At 41.4% G+C, this 21382-nt stretch overlaps 1 protein-coding gene across 4 annotated transcripts in view; it reads left to right on the top strand.

The window, feature by feature from the left end:
- Window positions 1-12926, top strand: part of KCNJ15 (potassium inwardly rectifying channel subfamily J member 15) — a 36551-nt gene extending 23625 nt beyond the window's left edge. For 2 of the 4 annotated variants that reach the window (XM_054166015.1, XM_054166016.1), the window contains exon 2: window positions 11172-12926. In XM_054166015.1, coding sequence (XP_054021990.1) covers window positions 11188-12318 — 1131 coding nt within the window. In that variant the 5' untranslated portion in view covers window positions 11172-11187 and the 3' untranslated portion in view covers window positions 12319-12926. Of the gene's footprint in view, window positions 1-9886; window positions 9935-10568; window positions 10814-11171 lie in introns of those variants that run through there. The other 2 variants (XM_054166014.1, XM_054166013.1) reach the window with 2 other exon arrangements.
- Window positions 12927-21382: the final 8456 nt, after the last annotated feature.

Genomic DNA, 21382 nt, shown 5'->3' with positions numbered 1-21382 from the left:
AAATAAGCAACCCTACACCAATATGAAAGTGTCACTGGTATTTTTGATTTGTTCCTGACCACTTCAAAGAGGTAGGTGAAAGGCCATGGTTCATACACCAGTGCAGTATTCTAATGGTTTGTAGGATCTTCATGATCATTTCTGTTCCTCTGGGAGCTGTGGCCACCCACTATGAGGCTGGTGAGGAGGCAACATTTGGCTTGGGATAGTAGCAGGGCTGAAACAGGAATGGGGCCAGCAATGGAGATGGGGATAGGGACAGGGTGCATGAGCCTTAGGATGACACCAATAGCATCCCAAGGACTGTGTGGTGGCAGTTTGGACGGGGCTTTGGCAAAGCCCACGGGGAGACTTTGCTGGAAGAGGATATTGTTGCAAGACCATAGCCACAGATTGTGCTTACAGGTCATCATGGGTGTGTCTGAGACTGATTGGGAGAATTCTTTTGAGTCATGATCTAAAGACTTTCTGAAGGGTAATTATGGCATGAAGGGAAACACGTAAAAGAAGATGCATTCACAACTGACTCTAGATACAACAAAATCTCCCACATCACTGCTCTGTATTTACAACTGTTTGTGCTTTACATACTGAGCAAGGCATCATTTATGAAACACCCATACCATGCAGTAATGTTTTAAATAGTAAAAGTGAACCTCTGGTTTCTATGTAAGTGCATATATGTTTGCCTGTGGAAAAAAAAATGTGTCCTGATTTTATTGGATACCATTTAATTTTCTTTCCAGCATTTAAAAGTTTAAATGGTTTGGTTTTGTTAAACAGCTACCAAATATTTGTTTGAGATCAAGTAGAACTTGATATCTGTTAACCAGACCTGGACAATCAAGGGAAATGGGTGCTTTCCTGGGCAGCTGATGCCCTAAGCCTCAAATCCAACATTGGACACTGGGTCCCAGCACCAGCTTTGTCTCACTCTGATGAGCAGGAGCATCAGCAGTTTGAAATTTTTGTAATGAAGAGAAAATGAGGTAGGAATGAATGTTTTTGAAGCTGTTGTGTCCCTCAAAGGGAATGCTGGCCATGCTTACTCTGTAATTCATAATAAATTAATTATCAAAACAATAAGTAATCTACATGTGTCCTGTGCCAGTAGTACCATTCATGTTTTGCCTGAGAAAGACATCCAATCTAAAAATCATTATGTTTAGGTGAGGGAAGTGGATACCTCATCTCACAGGCTGCATTTTACTTGCAGGAAAGAGGAGTCACTTATTGAAAACATTTTCCACACTATGAACTTGTTCACACAGGTAGGGCAATTCTTCATAACCAAATAACTTGCTGAGAAAATCAGCTTGTAACAAGTTTAAAGATGAAACTATGACAAATCTGTCATTCATTCTTGGAAATGTGCTTTGTAGTATCACAAAAATGAGAAGGCCAAATTCTCTGGTATGCCCTGGCCATCCAGGGGAGACATAAGTTTGGGTTAATTAACAGATTACTCTGCATTTAGTGTTACTCTGCCTAGACCAGGCAGCACAAAGCAGCTACACCTTAAAAGAGACCCAGGAAGTGTCACAGAGGAGAAGCTTTTCTACTGTAACAGGGTCCATCTTCCTGCTGGGTAAGGGTGTGCAATTTCACCTGTTAGATTTGGTTCTGTGTACGTTAGACACCAGAGGAACAAAAGGTTGCCAATATGCAAAGGTTGCCAAAATTACAAGCACGTTTATTTTGGCAGTGTTTGCAAATGTGTACGTACAGTAGGTAGGATATTTGCGGGCTGCTAAGGTCATTTTTGCACCAACATAATATCTTGTGGTAAGGACTGAAGGAGTGCTCTGATTTATGGGAAATGCAGCTTTCATATGGAGAGAACACATTAAAAAATCTGCCACAACAGAAGCCTGACACTCTGCAGGGAGCCTCACTTCACAGCCACACCTACACTGAGCTCTTGGAGCTTTGGTGTGTAATGACTAATTAAAAAACAAAACCTAACTTGACTGGGATGGAGTGCATGCTTCATGCAATGAATTGGCATGTCAAACAGTAATTAAAAAGAGAGCAACTGGATGTATTCATACAGTACAGCTGACACACAGGTAGGAGCTGATGCTCCTGCTCATCAGAGGGAGAAAAAACTGGTGCTGGGACCTGGTGTCCGATGTTGGATTTGAGGCATAGGACATCAGCTGCCCAAGAAAGCAGAGGCACAAACTGCTCTGAAGTATTTGAAATATCCCACTGCTGCCTGATAAATCTCTTACATATCTCAGCTGGTAGCTGAGAAACAGGGAGAAATGTGGCCCTGGGGAAGGCAGACTACAGGAATTTTAGGCAGCTTTTGTGAACAATCAGCAAAGTGCTAACTTTTCTTCTTGTCACTTGCATAACTTGGCACATTACTTGTCTTTTTCAGCCACCTGCTAACAATTTAAATTAAAAATCTCTAGTAAGTGTCTGGTTTGGGTTTGGTTTGTTTGTTTTAAATTAAGACATTTTTATTAGATCAAGAAATTAATATGGAAAATGAACAAACAAGAAAAGAAACCAGACAAGCTTTTTGTCCCACTAATTCTTCGGGTCTGAAACCAAAGGAGCAAATTCCAAACCTACTGCACACTGTCATAGCAGCTGCTCTGAGTTTAACTTCACTGTTATGGCTATTATTCAGTGGTAGAATAGGTATCTGCCAGCTCGTGAAGTGATAGCTGTGTACTGGGAAGGTTAAAACAAGGTGTGGTCCTTTACCTGCTGTGAACAAAGGGAAAACAAGGACACATCCAACTTATGGTGGTAAGCAGGGAACAACAGTCCCATCACATTTATACAGCAGCCCAGTCCAGTATGTCTGTGCTCCTAACTGACCTGGGAGGGGATTCCTGTCCCTACAAACTTTGTCAGACTTAACCATCTGCATAGTAGGTGGGTTCAGACTCATTATTTTCACAGTATCACAGTATAACTAAGGTTGGAAGAGACCCCAAGGATCATCGAGTCCAACCTGTCTCCACAGACCTCATGACTAGACCATGGCACCAAGTGCCACATCCAATCCCCCCTTGAACACCTCCAGGGACGGTGTCTCCACCACCTCCCTGGGCAGCCCATTCCAATGCAGAACAACTCGCTCAGTGAAGAACTTTCTCCTCACTTCAAGTCTAAACCTCCCCTGGAGCAGCTTGAGACTGTGTCCCCTTGTTCTGGGGCTGGTTGCCTGGGAGAAGAGACCAACCCCTTCCTGGCTATAACCACCTTTCAGGTAGTTGTAGAGGGCAATGAGGTCACCCCTGATCCTTTTCGAGGCTGTTATAAAAGCCACCATCATGTAAGCAAAACACTGAAGGAAACAGAGTGTTAGTTGTGTACAGAAATATGAAACTCTGGGCACATGATCTCACGTGGTCAGATTATAGCCAGGTGTTTGTCACCAGATAGTATATAAATAAGTGTAAGGAGAGGTAATACATGCCTCTGAGCAAACAACTCAATTACCTTGAGCCTTAGCCTTGAAATTAGAGAAAGCAGCAGCACAGCCTCACTGGGTGCTTTTGCCTAGCCGGTGCTCTCCTGGGAGCTCTGCTCCAGTGAGGTGGCCTCTCCTCATTCCAGGGTAAGGAAGACAGTGGGATTTGTGGGAAAAAGCTCTCACAGCAGATGGAGCAGATCCTTGGCAAAGGGACTGTTCCCAAAAAAGGAATTAAGTACTTAAATAGGACTTAGGTAGGCCTTAGTTGACTAAGTGGAAAAGTATTTTGCAGAAAATCCCTGCCCAGCTTCTGATTTGTTCTGGAAGTATTCAATGTGTACAGGTGTCTACACTTCTGACTTTCATTTTATTGGAGTGCCCAACAGCTCTCCGTTTGGGCATGCCACAAACCACCCTATAAGACACCAAATGGATTAGTTTATCTTGTGTCTAAGCAAAAAGAGCCAGAAATGAGGCATTCCTTGGCTTGTCTTCAACATTTTCCCAGCATACCTCCCCTACTTCTCCACCTCCCTCCTGCATAGCAAGGTTCTCTGAACTGTGTACTTGCTGCCACTTGTGTTCTGAAATCTGACTATCGAAGAAGATAGAGGTGAGACTCCCCCCTGTGTCTGAGATGATTTGTTCCCACATTTCCACACCTGCAAGGTCTTTCACTGATAAGGAACTGGAGAGACAGGAAGGGGAGACTGCTCTTCATGATGCATCTGTATCACTGTACAGATGAGGATATATAAGACAGAAAGCCAGAAGGCATCAATTTTAGTCCATGGTGAAGCTGTTAGGGTGCTCAGCAGGCCATAGAGGGTATGAGGTTCAGTCTTTGCACCAATAATTATTTGTTTACACTCTGGATATCTGGAGGAAAAGACACCAGAACTATGTTAACATGGATGCAGAAACATCCCAAAACATTTTCTTGGCTTTGATTTTGGAAATGGTTATTGTATTTGGACTGACACATTAAGTAAATGAGCAAAAATGTGTGTTCACTTGTGACCAGTCTTGAGAAGAATCTCAGCCCAAAGGATTGAAGCCTTGTGAAATTTGAAACCACTGCAAAGTCATATAATGAAAAGATCATGAATAAGTGCTCTGAACCTGCAGTGAGATACTTGCAGAACATACAACAGTATTCAGTCCTGTGAGAAACAACTCCCCTGCCACAGTTACGTGCTTCTCTGGTGGTATTATGAGCACAATTAGGTTGGATCTTGTGATTCTCGGAAAGTGAGAATGAGGAGAGGACTAGGATACTACACAAAATGGGGAGAAACAGGATAATGAGAGATATCCTTAAGGAAAAGAGAAATAGCTCAAGGACAAAGAAGGACAGGATGTGGCTACTGAAAGTTCCCAAAGACATCCTAGGAGGGAAAAGTGAAGAAATATCAGCAGTGAGTGCAAAGCAGCGGACATTAAGCTAATGTTGATTGGAATAGGACATCACTCACTTCCTCCTTTAGCTTGTGTCCTGCTCTCTTGGTCTGCTGAAATGCTTGCCTGTGTCAGAGGCCTACTGTAGAGAGGTCATTAGTGTTCCTAGAGAAGGTCAAAGATGTAAATGAAAGCGGAAGTACAGGGTATGAATTTAGTAAGCATAATGCAACAATAACGTCTCTTTCATCTTTGCAGCATAGTTCTGCCACCCAGCTACTCAGAAATGAAAGGACAGGCTCTCAGGAGTCTGTTTAGACTTGCCCATGTAGAAAAAGAGAGGTAAGGTTTCACAGCAAGAATGAGGAAGGGGTAAGTGGGTGGGAAAAGCATCACAGCAGAGGCAGGTTTTAAATTCTTAGCTGTGGTAGTGAAGTATTTGAAAAGAGTATGAAGCTACAGTACACAAGCAAGGAGGACATGCAGAAGTATTGGATGTTGCACTGCTGAAGAAAAGCCATTTGTGAAAATAAAACAGCAGAACAGATTTCTGGGGAACCTTTCTCTCTTCTCCAGTAGCATAGTATAAATTGTATTACTGAACACAAAAAGGAGAGGTTTAGAACCCGATCAGTTTACTAACTTCTTTTTGAAAGAAGACTTTGATGTACCTGAAGTTTTGTGGACTGAAGGCTCTGTACAGCCAAGTCCTCTGTTCATCTGCAAAGTCCAGGGCAGAGCCTGGAAGGAATTTTTTTGGAAGGATGGATGACTGACTCGCAGTGTGTCAACTGCTTAGACACTAGTGATATGTCCTTTTTCTCTTTTTGGAGGCTTGACCCAGAGACCTGTGAAATCACTGGGAGCTTCTCTATCAACCTCTGATTTCTCTCTGCCTGCTTAGTTGTTTTCCTATTTGCTTGCACCATTGTAGTTTCCAGGGCTCATCTATGTAAATTAATAGTTATTGTAAGGCCTTACTTTCAGCCCCTGTAAAGAAGAGGATTCTTGTCTAAATCTCTCACAGAAACAATGCACCATGAGATTCTACAGCTTTAATTCACCTTCCATAACCAGATGTCAGGCAGGCGAACTAGGAAAGACAAAGATGGATTTGGGCTCTCACTCAGTCAGTTCTGAAGCCTTCAGGCACTAGCTCCCCTACAGACCATGCAAGGTGGCTACTTTCACCCATTCCTGGGTGCCCAAGCCTGGGGAGAGCCACTATTCACAAGGCTGACCTACAAGTGATGGGTGGCATGGGAGCTAAAGGTACAGTTTTGGGAACTGATTTTGATCTGAGGGGGTTTTTATAGTTCTATTGGCTCAGTCCTTTTGTGAAAGAAAATAAAAAGGTGGTAATTTATTTTTTTTAAGGCAACATCTTCCACAATAGGACAGACTATCAGCCTGCCTATCACCACTCTCAACACTGACCTGTCCTAGCGCTGAGAGACTCTTTCATGAAGACCAAGGTTGCAGTGTCAAATTGTATGACTACACGCTGGAGTTGGTGGTGGAGATGAAGCATCCTTTAGCAGCACTTTCCTCCCTGTGCAATTGCTTCCCTCCATCTCTTCTCTCTTCTTATGCATTCCATAACTCAGCTACAGAGAAGGATTTCATTGGTTGACAATTGTGCAGCATAACCTGATACATAGCCCAGAGGGGGGAGGGTGCTCATGCTAGGCAGAACACTAAGAATTTAGTAGAAACTTTTATAACCTACTGAACCACATTTGACCCAGGAAAGATCTAAAGATTGTGTGCTTCTTTTCAATGTTTTCTTTCCTGACCACTGCCTTTTGCTTTTTCTTTTTTTTTAATGCCAAGCCTGTTAATGGTTTATGCTTGATCAAAAACCAGTTCAAGTTTCCCCCCCTGTATCAGACTGGCAGTGATTCATGTGTGAGGATTTGCTCAAGTGGAAAAGCATATGTGATTTGAAAAAAAAAGCAAGCAGCTGAAGCCATTTGAACAAGTCATGCTCCCGTACACTTTCAATCAGTTGTGTCTGCCAAGAGAGATCTTGCACAAGCAAATCTGGATTCATGCAACAGGAACATTTCTGCATGTATGCAAGCTGGCTTCAATGTCTTGATAATGTAGTCTCTGGAAGCAGTGTTAATGTGCTTGTTATATCCCTGGCTGCTGGAATTACCTTAATATCAAGGTATTCACCGTTGGTGGTTTGGTATGTAGCTCCATGTTTTATTGACTTTGTCTGCACTAAACTTCCTTATGACCATGTGCTCCCATGGGGAATTTCCTTCGGCTGTTGTAAAGGGCTGGTGAGAAAAGGAGGCAATTCTCAGGACATTAGAGGGCTAGACAGGTCTGAAACTTTTTTTTCCCCCCTCTTAAAGTATCTGTTTCCTTAACTGTAATTCAGTTCACTTTTATTTGAAGCTACAATTTGAGTAGTTGTTTTGGTTCTGATTTTGGTTTTGTGTTTGGTTTTTTTTGTGTGTGTGTGTGTGTTTTGGTTTGATTTGGGTTTTTGTTTGCTTGTTTGTTCTTTGGGGTTTTGTTTTGTTTTTCAGTAACAAGGAATACACTATCAGTGGAAAATCTGTTAGCTGGTGGACAGTAGGTATTCTTTTAATTTAAAAATGTATGTAGTTTTTCAGGCTCATTTGTTTATATTAACTTACTGTGTTAGAGGTGCTTTCTGATTTAGAGGGAAAGGAGTAGAAACCAAGCAAAGCAAAATCTTTCATTTGAGGTATGGGCAATGGTTATCAGGGTGTAGGATCTCTGAGGTGCCTATATAGATGGGAAATAGTAATGAAAGTGTTAAAACATTGGACTTCATATGTGCAGACACTCATGAAACATTTACTGTGGGATATTGTACCTGTCACCTCATTCAGGAAGTGGTGGGGAAGTGGAGGGCAGGAGAGAACCCTCCTCTGAAGCCTTGTTTTGTTTCATTGTTTCATCAGTTTCTTTCCCCAGATGACTGCTGGTGCCTGCAGACAGGGATAAAGGAGGGAGGGAAAGAAAGGCAGTGCTGCTGCAAGGTGCTTTGACAGATCCTCTCTTTCCATGTCGTTGTGGCAGACAGGAGAAGTATTTCTGCAGGGAAAGGAAAATCAAGATGAATTTCTCTGGAGAGGAAAAGACCACTAGAGGAATTCAAGATCACACAGGAAAAAGTGATACAAGAGGGAAAAAATAGGATGCAAATCAACACAACAAATACCCTACCACCTAAAAAGAAACACCATAAATTGGCTGGGATCCATTTTAGGAATTCACTGTATATCTGAGTAACTTGGTCACATGCAGAAATACAAATCAAAGGAGAACACAACAGATGGCAGGGTTGCTCTGACACCACCTCTTCATCTATAGTGGACTTCAAAACTTAACGGCTCTGCCATACTGACCTCACATGTGGAGATCAATTTTACACATGGGGACAGTAGAGAGGCACAGTGAGAAATACCTTTGGTTGTGAGTTAAAACAGTCTGGAGGGTGCCGAACATTGCCTGGGGCTGCAGCAAATCTTTACTTCTCAGGCTAAAGCAGAAATGGCAAATTTTGCAGTTGTGTGTATGTTGGTGTAGCCCAGAGAAGATATTGAGCCTTGCAAGTACCTTCCTACCTCCCATCTTGTAGAGGAAACTCTTTGACTACAGCATTTTTGTGTCTGTGATGTTAGGTGTCTTCCACTAGGTCTGGAAATGTGACAGGCTATGTCAGGATTTTCTTCATTGAAGGCTCTTGGACAGGAAGCAATGTATTTCAGGGCAGACAAGAAGCAAGGGCAGGAACTCTTAATAGGCTGAAACTGTTTGTGGGCTGAAACTATGGACCTGGCTCATTCTGCAGATGAATGGTACAGTGTATGCATACCAAGCCTGGCACATGAAGGAAGTATCAGGGCTACCATGTGTGTGGGGCAGAGCTGCTGTGCAGAGCATACCCAGTGTATCCCAAACATGCCAGATTTATTACACCTATGCTGACCACTTGTGCAGAAAACAGCATTTCTTGGGCATGGTAGAGCCATGCTGAGTGTGGGGTGCCAAGTGTCCACATGCCCCTGTCCTTGGCCTACCCCTGACCCTGACCAGGTTAAGTCTGCTTTTCCCTGAGCCCGTGAGCCCTGTCCCTGCTCCATCAGCTCAAGCTCACTAGCTGGAGCCCCGAGCAGGGAAGATGGAGCCCTGTCTGTCTCCATCCTTGTGGCCTCCAGCGGAGGAGTAGTCAACAGCCTTGGGTAGCCCCTTTCAGGAGCCAGCATCCAGGTAGGCTAAGCAGGGTGATGGGAAGGTAGCCAAATGTGTCCCCAGCACTAGACTGGAGAGGCCAACTAGCTCCTTGCCTGGCAATTTGCGCAGGGGAATTAGCTTTGACAACGTAATTTTTATGCCTGGAACTAATGAGTAGGGGAAAGTGCGCTTGAGAGGAAGATGTGTTATTTGGGGACAGATTTTTGAACACATATCCATGGATAATCCAGGGCGAGGCTTGGTGTAAGGAATGGAGCCCCTTGGCTAAGCAGTATGTATTTTCCTAAAGGATTTCCCATTAAAGGTTGCACGTATCCACCATGCGCTGACAGCAGTGCTTGATTTTGTGTTTGCCTAAAGAGCAGTTGCATGCATGCTCCTTCCCACCCCTACTCTTTCCACTCCCCTCCACCCCCCCCTATTTCCTCCCGTTGTTCTTTTTCAGATGCTTGAAGAGTTTTTTCCTGTTTATTATCCGGACATGCTGCACACTGTGTGTTGATTTGACTGTCACATAAGGAATCTCTTACTGGGATCACTGATGCATTCCTTTCTTGTGTATATATATATATATATTTATGTATATAAACAAACATATAAGTACATATATAAATACACACAAGCATACATGCATGTAGATATATAAGTGATCATGGCTCCTAGGCTATGCAAGAGAAATGCTGGTGATTAAATCAAATTTTGAACGAGCTACAGGTCTTAATGGCATTTAAGTTTAATTAACCTTTCCCAGAAAACCTGAAGCAGTGTGATGGGCATAGTCATAAACAAAAATTGTGCTTAATTGAACAGGAAAGGTTCTTCAGTGAGCAACTCTGCTGATGTCCTGGACTGGCACATGTGTGTACCACAAATATATCTTGTACTTCCTGTAAAATTCTTTTAAGTAGCTGTAAGGAAGATTTTTTTTTTTTTTCCAGTGGCTCACAAAAACGAATCACTTACTTAAGGCTCTTTTTGAGGAAAACAATGGAACAAAACAATGCTTTCTGTACGACCTGCCAAAGCACAAAGGATGCATGGGATGTTTTTTTACTTTGTTGTTTTTGTCAGCAGGAAGTTTTGTTGTTGGAAACGACTATAACATGCACTGTCCTTGCTCTACGTAATCACTGTCTGGTCCTGCAAGCCGGCTCTTGTTACTTGCCTCATCAAACTGGCACAGGCACCGTTCTGCTTCACTCTCTGGGCTTTATTCAGTCCTGAGTGTCCGCACACTTACTCTCCATCCGGACTGATGCACAGTAAACAAACTTCAGGAGTCGGGTGGTCCAATGATTGCTGGGTTTGCGCAGGTCAGGGCCCATGGCTAGAATGCTGACTTCGTGAATTGCCTCCTGGGTTTTTTTTTCCTTAGACGGCTTAAAATCGGAGTGCTGCACAGTGCAAACAGCTTCGAAGTTTTTTCAGGTGTAAATATTCCTCTCCAAAACTTGACTTGGATGTGTTCAGATCTGCTTTCTTTCCCTCTAGTTTAGTTGTAGGTTTGCAACAAAGAGGCAGATCCAACTGAGTAAATCACTTGTGGAAGTTAATTGTTCCCAGTGAAAGCTAGTCTGGCTCATTTTGCCTCCGTCGCAGGAAGAGACAGAGGTGGTGTGCTGGATCTGCGTTCTAAACCAAGCACTGAAGCGACTTTAATTCTGGTCAGATGTCTCTCTTCAGGGCATTAAAGAAAACCTGCTCAGTAATCAAAAAGAGCCTCTTCTCTAAAGAAACGTAAGGAAAAAAATCTTTAATTCATTTTACAGAAATAAAGCACTAATATAGAATTTCAGCTTTGTCAAATTTCTTTTCCAGGCTATCATAAAAGAAACCTACTTCTTCATATTTGGCAGTCAGAAAAATCAAGGAATAATTTTATTTTTTCTTTTTTTCCTGGAAAAGTGAATACCAAATTATTTCTAATGTCAGATACTGTATGATGGTAACTGCATATGCCAAATGTTTTTATTCGCTGCTGCTGTGCTTAGATTATGTTTGTGCCTTCTTTCCATCAACATTTTCAAATGTTCTTCAGAATCAGCTATGTGCTTTGATTTCACAAAGTAATGGTGTTCTTTTCTTCTCTCCTTAGGACCGAAGCAGTGAGAATGGAAACCACAAAGATTAATATGTCCCGTGTCCCGCTGGTGAATGGAGGCATCGATGCTGCCACACTCAAGGCGCACAAGCCCCGCGTGATGTCCAAAAGCGGTCACAGCAACGTGCGGATAGACAAAGTCGACGGCATTTATCTACTCTATCTTCAAGATTTGTGGACTACAGTTATAGACATGAAGTGGAGGTACAAACTCACCTTATTTGCTGCTACTTTTGTTATGACCTGGTTCCTCTTTGGAGTTATCTACTACGCCATTGCATTCCTTCATGGTGACTTAGAAATAAACAAGTTTGCTCCAAAGCGTGAGCCATGTGTCAAGAATGTAGACTCTCTGACTGGAGCATTTCTCTTCTCCCTGGAGTCACAGACAACCATTGGCTATGGATTTCGTTTCATTACAGAGGAGTGTCCTCATGCCATTTTCTTACTTGTGGCCCAACTGGTTATTACCACCTTGATTGAAATCTTCATCACAGGTACCTTTCTGGCCAAAATAGCAAGACCTAAAAAAAGGGCAGAAACCATTAAATTCAGCCACTGTGCTGTCATTACTAAACACAATGGAGAACTTTGCCTGGTGATTAGAGTAGCAAATATGAGGAAGAGTCTTCTGATACAGTGTCAGCTGTCTGGGAAGCTTCTTCAGACATACGAAACCAAAGAAGGGGAACGGATCCTGCTGAATCAGGCCAGTGTCAAGTTCAATGTTGACTCCTCTTCAGAGAGTCCATTCCTCATTTTGCCTTTAACCTTCTACCATATTTTGGATGAAAGCAGCCCTTTAAGAGATCTCACACCTCAAAATCTCAAGGAGAAGGACTTTGAGCTTGTGGTGCTCCTGAATGCCACAGTGGAGTCCACCAGTGCTGTCTGCCAAAGCAGGACTTCCTACATCCCTGAGGAGATCCACTGGGGCTATGAGTTTGTGCCTGTGGTTTCTCTCTCTCCAAATGGAAAGTACGTTGCAGATTTCAGTCAGTTTGAGAAGATTAGGAGAAGCACAGATTCCACTTTTTATAGTATGGATTCTGAAAAACAAAAACTAGAGGAGAAATACAGGCAGGAGGATCAAAGAGAGAGGGAACTGAGAACGATGTTGTTACATCAGAGCAATGTTTGACTGAATGGACAAACTATTCTGATTAATCTTTTTTTGCAAACTGAAAAAAATATACTTTCTGTGCTATATAACTGCTATGAAACCAGCAGTGAAGTTCTTTTCAGCAAATAGCTTTGGTGTATAGTAAGCCTATCCCTTTGTTTGTCTGATTTGTTAATCAAGTTATTTTGTAATTAGGTAGGATTTCTTTGTTCATGATCGTGACTTAGCAGAGTTGAATCTGTATTAAGTTTCTGCCTTATACCACCACTAAAGCAGACACATCAGTTTCTATTTGGAAAGTGAAACTGAATGCACTGTGCTGATTGCTTCAAATATTTATTTTGTATGGTTTTACTGTGAACATGTATTTGCAGAGACAGCACAGAGTACTACTAGAAGAAGAATATATGCTCCTTTAAAATATGTATATTTAAAATGGATATTCTTGTACCAGGTACTGCCTTCACAGGGATTCCTGGCACTGAAAGTAACCTGGATGGAGAGACAAATGGTTGGATGTGGGAAGAGCCAGCAGGGAAGTGATAAACTCCTTTTTAAATGTTGAAGAAGTATGACAAAGGAGTCACGCTGGGTGGTGAGGAAGGGAGCTTGCTGTCTCTTCTGCTCGGAGCTTGATTCGTGACCACTTAAAGTTTATTAACGTCTGATTTATACATAATAGCAAAAGAGAGGAAGTAAGTGCAAGACACAGAGAATCATAACAATGATCAGCTAAGGTTGAAGCTGGCTTTGAGACACCAGGGCTTTATCCAATGTAAATAGTTTGTAATATCAGTATAACGATCTGTTTCTACAGATTGCTTGCTTTGCTATGGACGGTATTTAATTTTGGTTTAAAGAAAGCCGTATAATATCTGTAGACATTATTTACTTCTTCTGGCAACCATAAAGGACATGCATTCCTTTCATCCATTTCATTTTTGGTCTGTTGAAACCATTCCACTAATAAAGGAATTTAATTTCAGTAGCTCCTGATCTCTTCGTGACACGGGGAGAGGGTGTGGCCACAGAGATGCTGAAAGAGCCAAGTTGCATCCAGCAGACAACCCAGGGACTGAGCAGATCACTGAAGTGGACAGATTATGAATGGGAAACCAGGTAGCAGAGATCACATAGCACATTGCCTGTATGTAGGTCAGCTTTTTAATGGGACTTAAATGGAAATTTTTTTCTTGCATGTCAGTTTGGAAGATTTCTAAGTGTTTTGCTCTTCTAAAGCTTTGGCAAGGAAAATCTATACTGAATATGAATTTTGGGTCTGTGGTCCAGGTCTTGGTCTAAGAGCCACCAAGGTGTGCAGTGATGAAAAGACTTTTGGCATCATTACACTTACTGTTACTGGTCTTAGCTTCCTGGCACCGTGTAGCCTGATGGAATGCAGTCCTGAAGTCTGTCATACTATATTCTATACAATAAATAAATCTAGCTTAGTCCCTGAAAAGATGCCCATGGCACCAAGAATGAATATCAAAAAGAAAGGAGATCATACTGGGGGAGGGGGTGGTAAGTGACAGCATGAGAGGCTTTAAACTGTTCATTTATATAAATAGTTAGTTCTTCTGTGTGTTAAGTCAGACATCCAAGTACTTGTCTGAAGACAGGGGGGACTTAACTTAATCCAAGAAGGTTCCCTATCTACTACTATGTGAGCAACGTTTCTCAAACCTTTGTAATTGCAGAGCCCACTTAGAATTTTTTGATAGAAGTTCCAGGTGATATAATGTTGTGTTGTCACATGGGTTTTCATTTGCAACCACACAGAAAGGATATTAATGTTTAATTTATTGACTGTTAATTTTCAGTTTTCCCTAATTTTGTCTGATTGCTTTCTTCATCTCAAGGAAGTAAGTGTGCTCCAGGAATTTTTTCTGTTACCTTAGAGACCTGAAATTCATGTCCTGGAACTCAAAGAACACTGCTTTGGGATGCTGGGATGAAAGTGTGCCAGTGTCTTCCTTTTTTTTTTTGCCAAGCCTCAGCCTCCATGTTTTGATAATTAAACATGCACTCCAATTCTTTCTTATCTGAGTAAGCACTCAGACCATTCCTAAAGTCATTGTCTCGGTTGTGCATTGACTGTAAAGCAGTTTCATCAATACCAAGCGGGACAGTTCTTCTCCAAAAATACCTTAACCCTTCCCTTGATTTCCCTTGCCATTCCTGGAAACAGAGACATGTCTATTTATATCTTTCAAGTGCAGGTTCCATTAATTTCAATAAACTTGTTTGTTATTGCACTTTCTTGCTTATATCTTAAGAAATCCTAGTGCATTAAGCCCTGCAGAGTACACACACTCCAAGTCCCTCCCAATAGGCCTACATATTTCATGAGCATCAGATTTAGGAACTCCTGTGGGTACTCAGCTGCAGCAACGTGCTTGGGTGAGGACTTTTGTGGCATCCATTTATGACTCTGCATACCAGGCTGCTCCAGGATTTGACAGCTGCTGAGCAAAAATTTTTCAGTATCTTCACTTTGGGAGATAAGCAGGCAGAAACTTAAGTTTCTATGTACACCGATCCCAAGGTTCAGTCACTATGTTCCCTAGGCCATTCCAGTCACCAGGTTATCCTGGAGAAAAAACATCATAAGCAAAAGCCTTGTAAAGGAATAAAAGCATCACACAGATTATTTTCTCTAAACTTTCATTCCTACAAGTCTGAGAAGTTAAAGCAAACCTTCAACAGGTAGTGAGAGACTGTAGAGTAGTATTTTATACATGCATTGGTATAATATCTAATGCACTGCTATTCATTCATTTCAGCTTCATAACACAACTTACTCAGCAGCAAGCTATACTTTTCCTTCCTGCTTTCATACAAGCATAACCTCCGTTGCACTGACTACAAGTTAAGAGCAGAAGTGGTCTTGGAGCAGCATGCTTATCTGTAGAACATTGAAATGCAGTGGGAAAATGTCATGACGTGGATCTAATGTGAATCACCAGCAAATCATCTCTTATTGCTTACGGTCAGCTCTTCTGGTTGCATAAAAACAGCTATGATGATTTATGACAGCTGAGGACTGACAGAATGGAGATTCAGAAAGCAAAACTTCTATGGCCATCCCAAAGCTGCCTTACTCAGAAGTAAGATTGTCCTCCCACATGGTGACTGAGGGTGTGAGCGCCTTCCAATCTGCCATCTGCTTGTCCCAAGAGTTTTGGGGAAGAGCAGTCACAGCTCCAGCACATCAGGTCCCTACACAGCCATCAGCAGCAGCTTCTCACACCTCTCCCTGCCTCAGAAAAGGAAGACACAACTTTGTGGTATGGTGATACTAGTCTCTAAAATGTGCTAGTTTTATGAATGCATTTAAATTAAATCTGAATCTAAAATTTCAGTGACTAAAGAAAGTGGTGGAACCCTATCTAAGGGCATGTCTGTTCCAGTTACTAGATCATTCAGAAGAAAATAGACATGGCAAATTAGAATTTACTTTTGAAAATTTCCTGAAGAATATGATATTAATTTTATATTTTTTTTTTGGTGTCTTATCAGTGGGCAGAATATTTTTGAGCCATTTTAATTATTTGGACTTGTACAGTACACAGCTGAATGGGAATTTATTTCTACTCATGGACTGTTTCTCGACTATCAAATTTGGCTTCAATACTTCATTGTTCTTTCCCCCCCCCTCCCCCCCCCATTTTTCTTTTTTTCCCTGTGGAGGAAGGTGATTAAAGAAACATCATTTCACTTCTGTTTCTTCCTTCCAATTACTTATGAAAGGAAGAAATAAACTCTCAGAGACTAGGGGCTGACTGTGCCAGAGTCAGATCCTCCATCCTTCACAAACGTTTCACTTCGTCTTTCAAATTGATGACAATTTTTATGGAAAGCCAAGAATTTGACAGGGATCAAATAGTGCATGGTGGTCTCCAGAATAATATGGTTCTCTACTTTTCAGAATAGAGGTAGGAGGGCAAACAGCCATTAGATCTAAAAGATACTGAGAAAGGGGAGGGAAAGCTGAAAAAGAGAGAGAAAACCCCCTCAATCATGCACACTTATACTCATCCATGTGACTGAACATTTGCCACTTTCACAAGATGCCAGGTTAAAAAAACCACACAACTCTCAGATTTGCTGAGATGACTCAAAGGACTGGGAAAAGTGAATGCAAGCACTGTACTTGAATAAATGTTCCCAATGACTTCTAAATGTGTTTGCTCAGTGTCAGTTTGATGACAGCCTGATCCTGAAAGAGAACAGGTAAGACTCAGTGATGGCTGTCAAATCTGTGATGGCTGTGAAACCCATGATGGAGAGAAGCTTAAAAAAGCATAGTGTATGCTCTAGCTTTTTCTTATTCATTGTTAAAATTACTGTTTGACTGAAAAGCAGTCATGTCCTGGTCACCCTCTCCTTGTTGGGATTACATGAATAAAGGAATGTTACCCTGACTTACTTGCTCAGCCTTCAGCAGATACTCTCTGTAAATATTAGATTACCAGAACAGAGCTCTTTTAATGCAATAGTTACTGGTTGAACATCCTGTACCTAAATGCCTTGAAAGAGCTTTTGGAGCATTTCCAAGGTGTTATATATTCGTTCACCAGAGGTTGTTCAGAACTGCCCTGCCCTGCATTAGTATCCAGTACACACAGCAAACCAATGTAATTCCACAAGTAGCACAGCATAGGTATGCTTTTTGCATCTCCTCTTAGCAATAAATTCCACAATGGTCAGTGTGCACTTCACCATATTGCAGGAGGGTTGCATTAATTCCCCCTTTACTATCCCTTGTAAATGTTTATCCAGACAAGATATGATATGACACATTTATGATACTGAGAGGAGGAAAGCATTTAAGGACATAGGATTTATGACTCTGACAGACAAGTTGCTAGGAATCTTTCACAGTGGATAAAGACAGTGCTGCTCTACCCATCTGCTCCTCTCTTTTGCCCAAGATCAGCATCCTCAGGACTAACAGCAGAATGAAGCTTTGACTGGCACTACCAAGGCTCCAGCTGTGATTCAAATGGATGGCAGGCTCTAACCAAAAGCAGCTCATGGAGGTAAATTGGTGCTAAATCCCTGTACTGTGAAAGTGCAGGATGTATCTTCTGTTCTGTTGACTTTGATGCAGAGCAGAAGTGTCCAATAGGGGCAGAAACATAAAGCTGTCCTCAGCCACACCCTCTGTATAGTTCCTCTCTCTCAAAAATATGCCAGCCTTAATCTAAAACATAGTGAGTGGCCATTGGAATGGGCTGCCCAGGGAGATAGTGGAGTCACCATCACTGGAAGTGTTTAAAATAAGACTTGATGAAGCACTTAGTGCCATGGTTTAGTTGTTTAGATGGTGTTGGGTGACGGGTTGGACTTGATGATCTTGAAGGTCTTTTCCAACCTGGTTAATTCTGTATTCTGTAAGCTGCTGTGCATTAAAAGTAGCTGAGGTGTCTGAGGAAAAAACATAACAGAGGTCAGATACCTCAAGTACTCATTAATGACCTTTGCAATACAAACTGTTTACCTCTCACAGACCTATATCAATATCTTTTCCCTTCTCCTGCTCGTGTTAAGCGTCTAACTATATAACGCTGGTTAGGATCACAATTTATTTATCTTCCCTTTGCAACAAAGATACATATACTTGAATCATAAGCAGAGTAAGATTTCATTTAACAACTGTGGTTAAACAACAATTTTCAAGTTAGGGAATTGTTATTCATTCTTTAACCATCAAAACTGGTGAAATGGTTTGTGAAATGTACCCTTTGCTGCGCTCCAAAATGAGAAATATCTCAAAATAAATATCAGAGTCCAAGATCTGGAACAAATTAGGTGATTCATGCTAAATGCCCAATCTTGCTAGTTATTGGAAAAAAACAAGACTTATTTTCAGAAAAAAAAAAAAAAAAGTATCATAAATGTTATCCTGATGGTAGACAAAGTTCAGGAAGAGCAGTATAAAACATAGCAGCCTATGAAAGATGCTTGCTATAAGTCCAGATAATTTTTCATTATAAAGCAGATATATAGCTGCTTGCCTATGAGAAACAAAGGTTTAGGTAATGTTCACTTCCCAAAGCACCTCCAGCTGATATTCATGTGAGAGAATTACTCAGTGCAGTACCGTCAAACATCTGGAGAAGATCAGGATAGAGGTGCAGAGTAGTTTTGAGCTAGATCCCCACATTTCTTCCATATTTCTTCCACTTCCCCTCTCTCTTCTGCTCTCTTCAAGGATTCAATTTGAGAGGATTTGTTCTGTACACCAAGTGTTCTGATATAGCAGTGAATAACAAATGGCTTTCCTACAAATTCTGTATGAACCCGAAGTATCTCTAAATTGCATGCATACTGTGACACTTTATGACTGGCAAAAAGTAGGGAAAATCTTTTACCAGAAGACAGGTGAGGAAAAAAAGGAACAGATAAATACCTTTTCTAAGCATGTAACACTTCAGAACTGAGATTTGTTTTCCTCTTCAAATAAGTTGCACACATATATAAGGCTTTTTTTTTTTTGTCTTGGAAAATTACTCTAAAAACATAATTTTTGATTTATACCTGGGTGAATATGATAGCTGAACTTTTCTCCTTCCACTAAAGTGCTTGAATGCTAGAATGGACACTCAAAACTTATGTTTTGAAAAGCAGAAATGGTTGAGTTTTCCATCTGATACGCAGAAAAAAGTTTACTCAGCTGTGAAACTTCTACTAAGGAAACACTGATTGCTTTATCCTGACAATTTTATTTATACTAACATCACAAACCTAGGCAAATCTTTGATTCTGAGAGAAAATAAGCAAGCTGAATTTATTCCCTGATAGATTTCTGCCATTCCTCAGTTCTCAGAAAACTGAAAGCTTGTCTGCACATGGAGTAATTCCAGCACAATCATGTAACAACTCCAAGTAACTCAGTCCAGAGTGACAGTACACATGGACGATGTGAGACGGCAGTGTAGGTGGCTGTCCCTGTATTAACTTCATAGACTTCCACGACCAGTTCCCTCAGAAATAAAGAAGAAATATTTGCATTACCATATGACTTACTCCATTTTACCACTCCCTCACTTTAAATGTACAGCTTCTCTTATTCCAGATGCATTTGTTTGCATATGCAGACAAGCCCCAGACTGTGAGGAATGGCTCCAGTTTTGCTCATGGAAGTGGTCCTTCCCAGGAATTCTTTCTGAATGTTAATGTCACTGAAATCCAGAGGCCACATTCTTGGCTTCATGGTTCCTCTTTCTGCAGCAGTCTGGCATTGCAAAAAGGTTGTAAAGCCAGTCCAAGAAGCCAGCTGAGAAGCATCATCAAGACCAGGCTATTTCCACTGGAAAATTGACTTTCATTCTGTTCAAGAAACAAATGTACTGTAATGAAATTTTACAACTCTCATAAGAAGCCCATTATCGAGATTGTCACAAAACATGAAAAAGCTTTAAACTTCCAGTAGTTTCATGTTACCCCAAAAGAACTGAAGCCAGTTCTAATTCTGTTTTCTGCTATCAGTTGCTGTCCATTGCAGGTTTGTTGAAACATATTTTGCAACCATAAATTTGGCTTTTTGTCTGGAATTTGAACTTAGACTTCATTGCTAGTCCATGTGTGTGTGGCTGAACTGGTATTTCACAAGTTTTTTCTGTGGACTTTAGTATTCTGAAAGTGTCTATTTAAAACCTGAAACTCTTATCACCATCCCATTGACAAGTATCCATCTTATACCTGAACACATCTGCTAAAAATAGTAACTCCACTGACGTTACTTTTGCTTCTCTTTAGAGCAGGAGGTTCTTTAGTCCTTTATTAAAGAAGTAATTGTGATTTACTGTCATTCTTCTTCATAGCTGGGAAACTGGCAAGGAGTATCAAAATAGCAAGGGTAACTCAGCAGATCAAAGCTGGAAGTATCAATACCAGATGTAAAAGCTGAAGTTTAGTTCAATGAGATTGCAATTAGTTCACATTAGACATGTAAAAATTCTGAACACATTTGATATTACCTGAGAAGTGGTGTGTGTCAGGTGTTCTATCTCCTTCTCCTACCATCCAGGAGACAGTTCAAGTTCACACTGATGTCTGTCTAATAGAGATAAACACCACTACTGGCAAAAATTTTCTCCTTCTCATTTCTCTTAGCCCATGATGCCATTCTTGTCTCCTAGGAGAGCCTCTCTGCTTACTTTCCTCTGTGTCACCTCAGTCTCACTCTGTTCTTGGCCTCCTCTCAAAAATACTCATTGTGCAGAAATGGACAAGTAAAAATCCATTTACTCTCTCAGCCTGTCAATACGAAAGGTGAATTGCCAGTGCTAAGACCTGTCTAGAACAGAGGGGACACAGGCCTGACTGAAAGCCACCAAGGTGATGCATCCTGAACCTGTCCAGAAATGTCATCTGAGGCACCTCACTAAGTCATGAGGAAGCATAGCCTATGAAGAGCTTCATGTGCCACCGGGTATTCGCTGCATTTCCTTAGTTGCATGATGACTGGACTTACTGCATTGCTCACATGTACCTTACCTACCAAGGCTGGACAGCATTTGACAAGAGCAATCTCCACAATTTAATGCTACTAACTGGTAATTAAAATGCATGATCTTGCTCCTTCTCATCCTTCTCCTACCTAACTTCTGCCGGAGAGCTTTCTTGGGAAAATTATGTTCACAGCTAGGTTTAGAGAACAGACAGCTGGTGCAGGGCAAGAATATGTTAGCTTACAACCACATCTTTTCCGACGAAGCTTCATTTAAAATAGCTTCCATTTTCAGGCAGTTACTGAGTGATTTGAGTGGGTGATGGAATAAGACTCTAGAAGGAATTAAACTGCAAACAAACTGAGGGGCTGGGCACTAAGTGGAAATATTCTAAATGTGAAGAGACCAGCTCTAAATGTGGGCTTGGGTTACAGAAATAGAATATTTGCTGCTAGGGATGCATTTCCCGCCCCACTCCCCAGTCAGTATGTGTCACGACACCAAATGTATGTACATAGTGATCTGCAGTATAACTAATTCAGTTGCTGGCAAAACACATGGTACACCAGACATGATTCAAAGTCCCTTGAAGTCACATGCCCTTTCCATTGACTTCAAAG

This window comes from Dryobates pubescens, chromosome 12, assembly GCF_014839835.1.
Source record: "Dryobates pubescens isolate bDryPub1 chromosome 12, bDryPub1.pri, whole genome shotgun sequence".
NCBI lineage: Eukaryota > Metazoa > Chordata > Aves > Piciformes > Picidae > Dryobates > Dryobates pubescens.
This window is presented reverse-complemented; position numbering and strand designations above follow the sequence as displayed.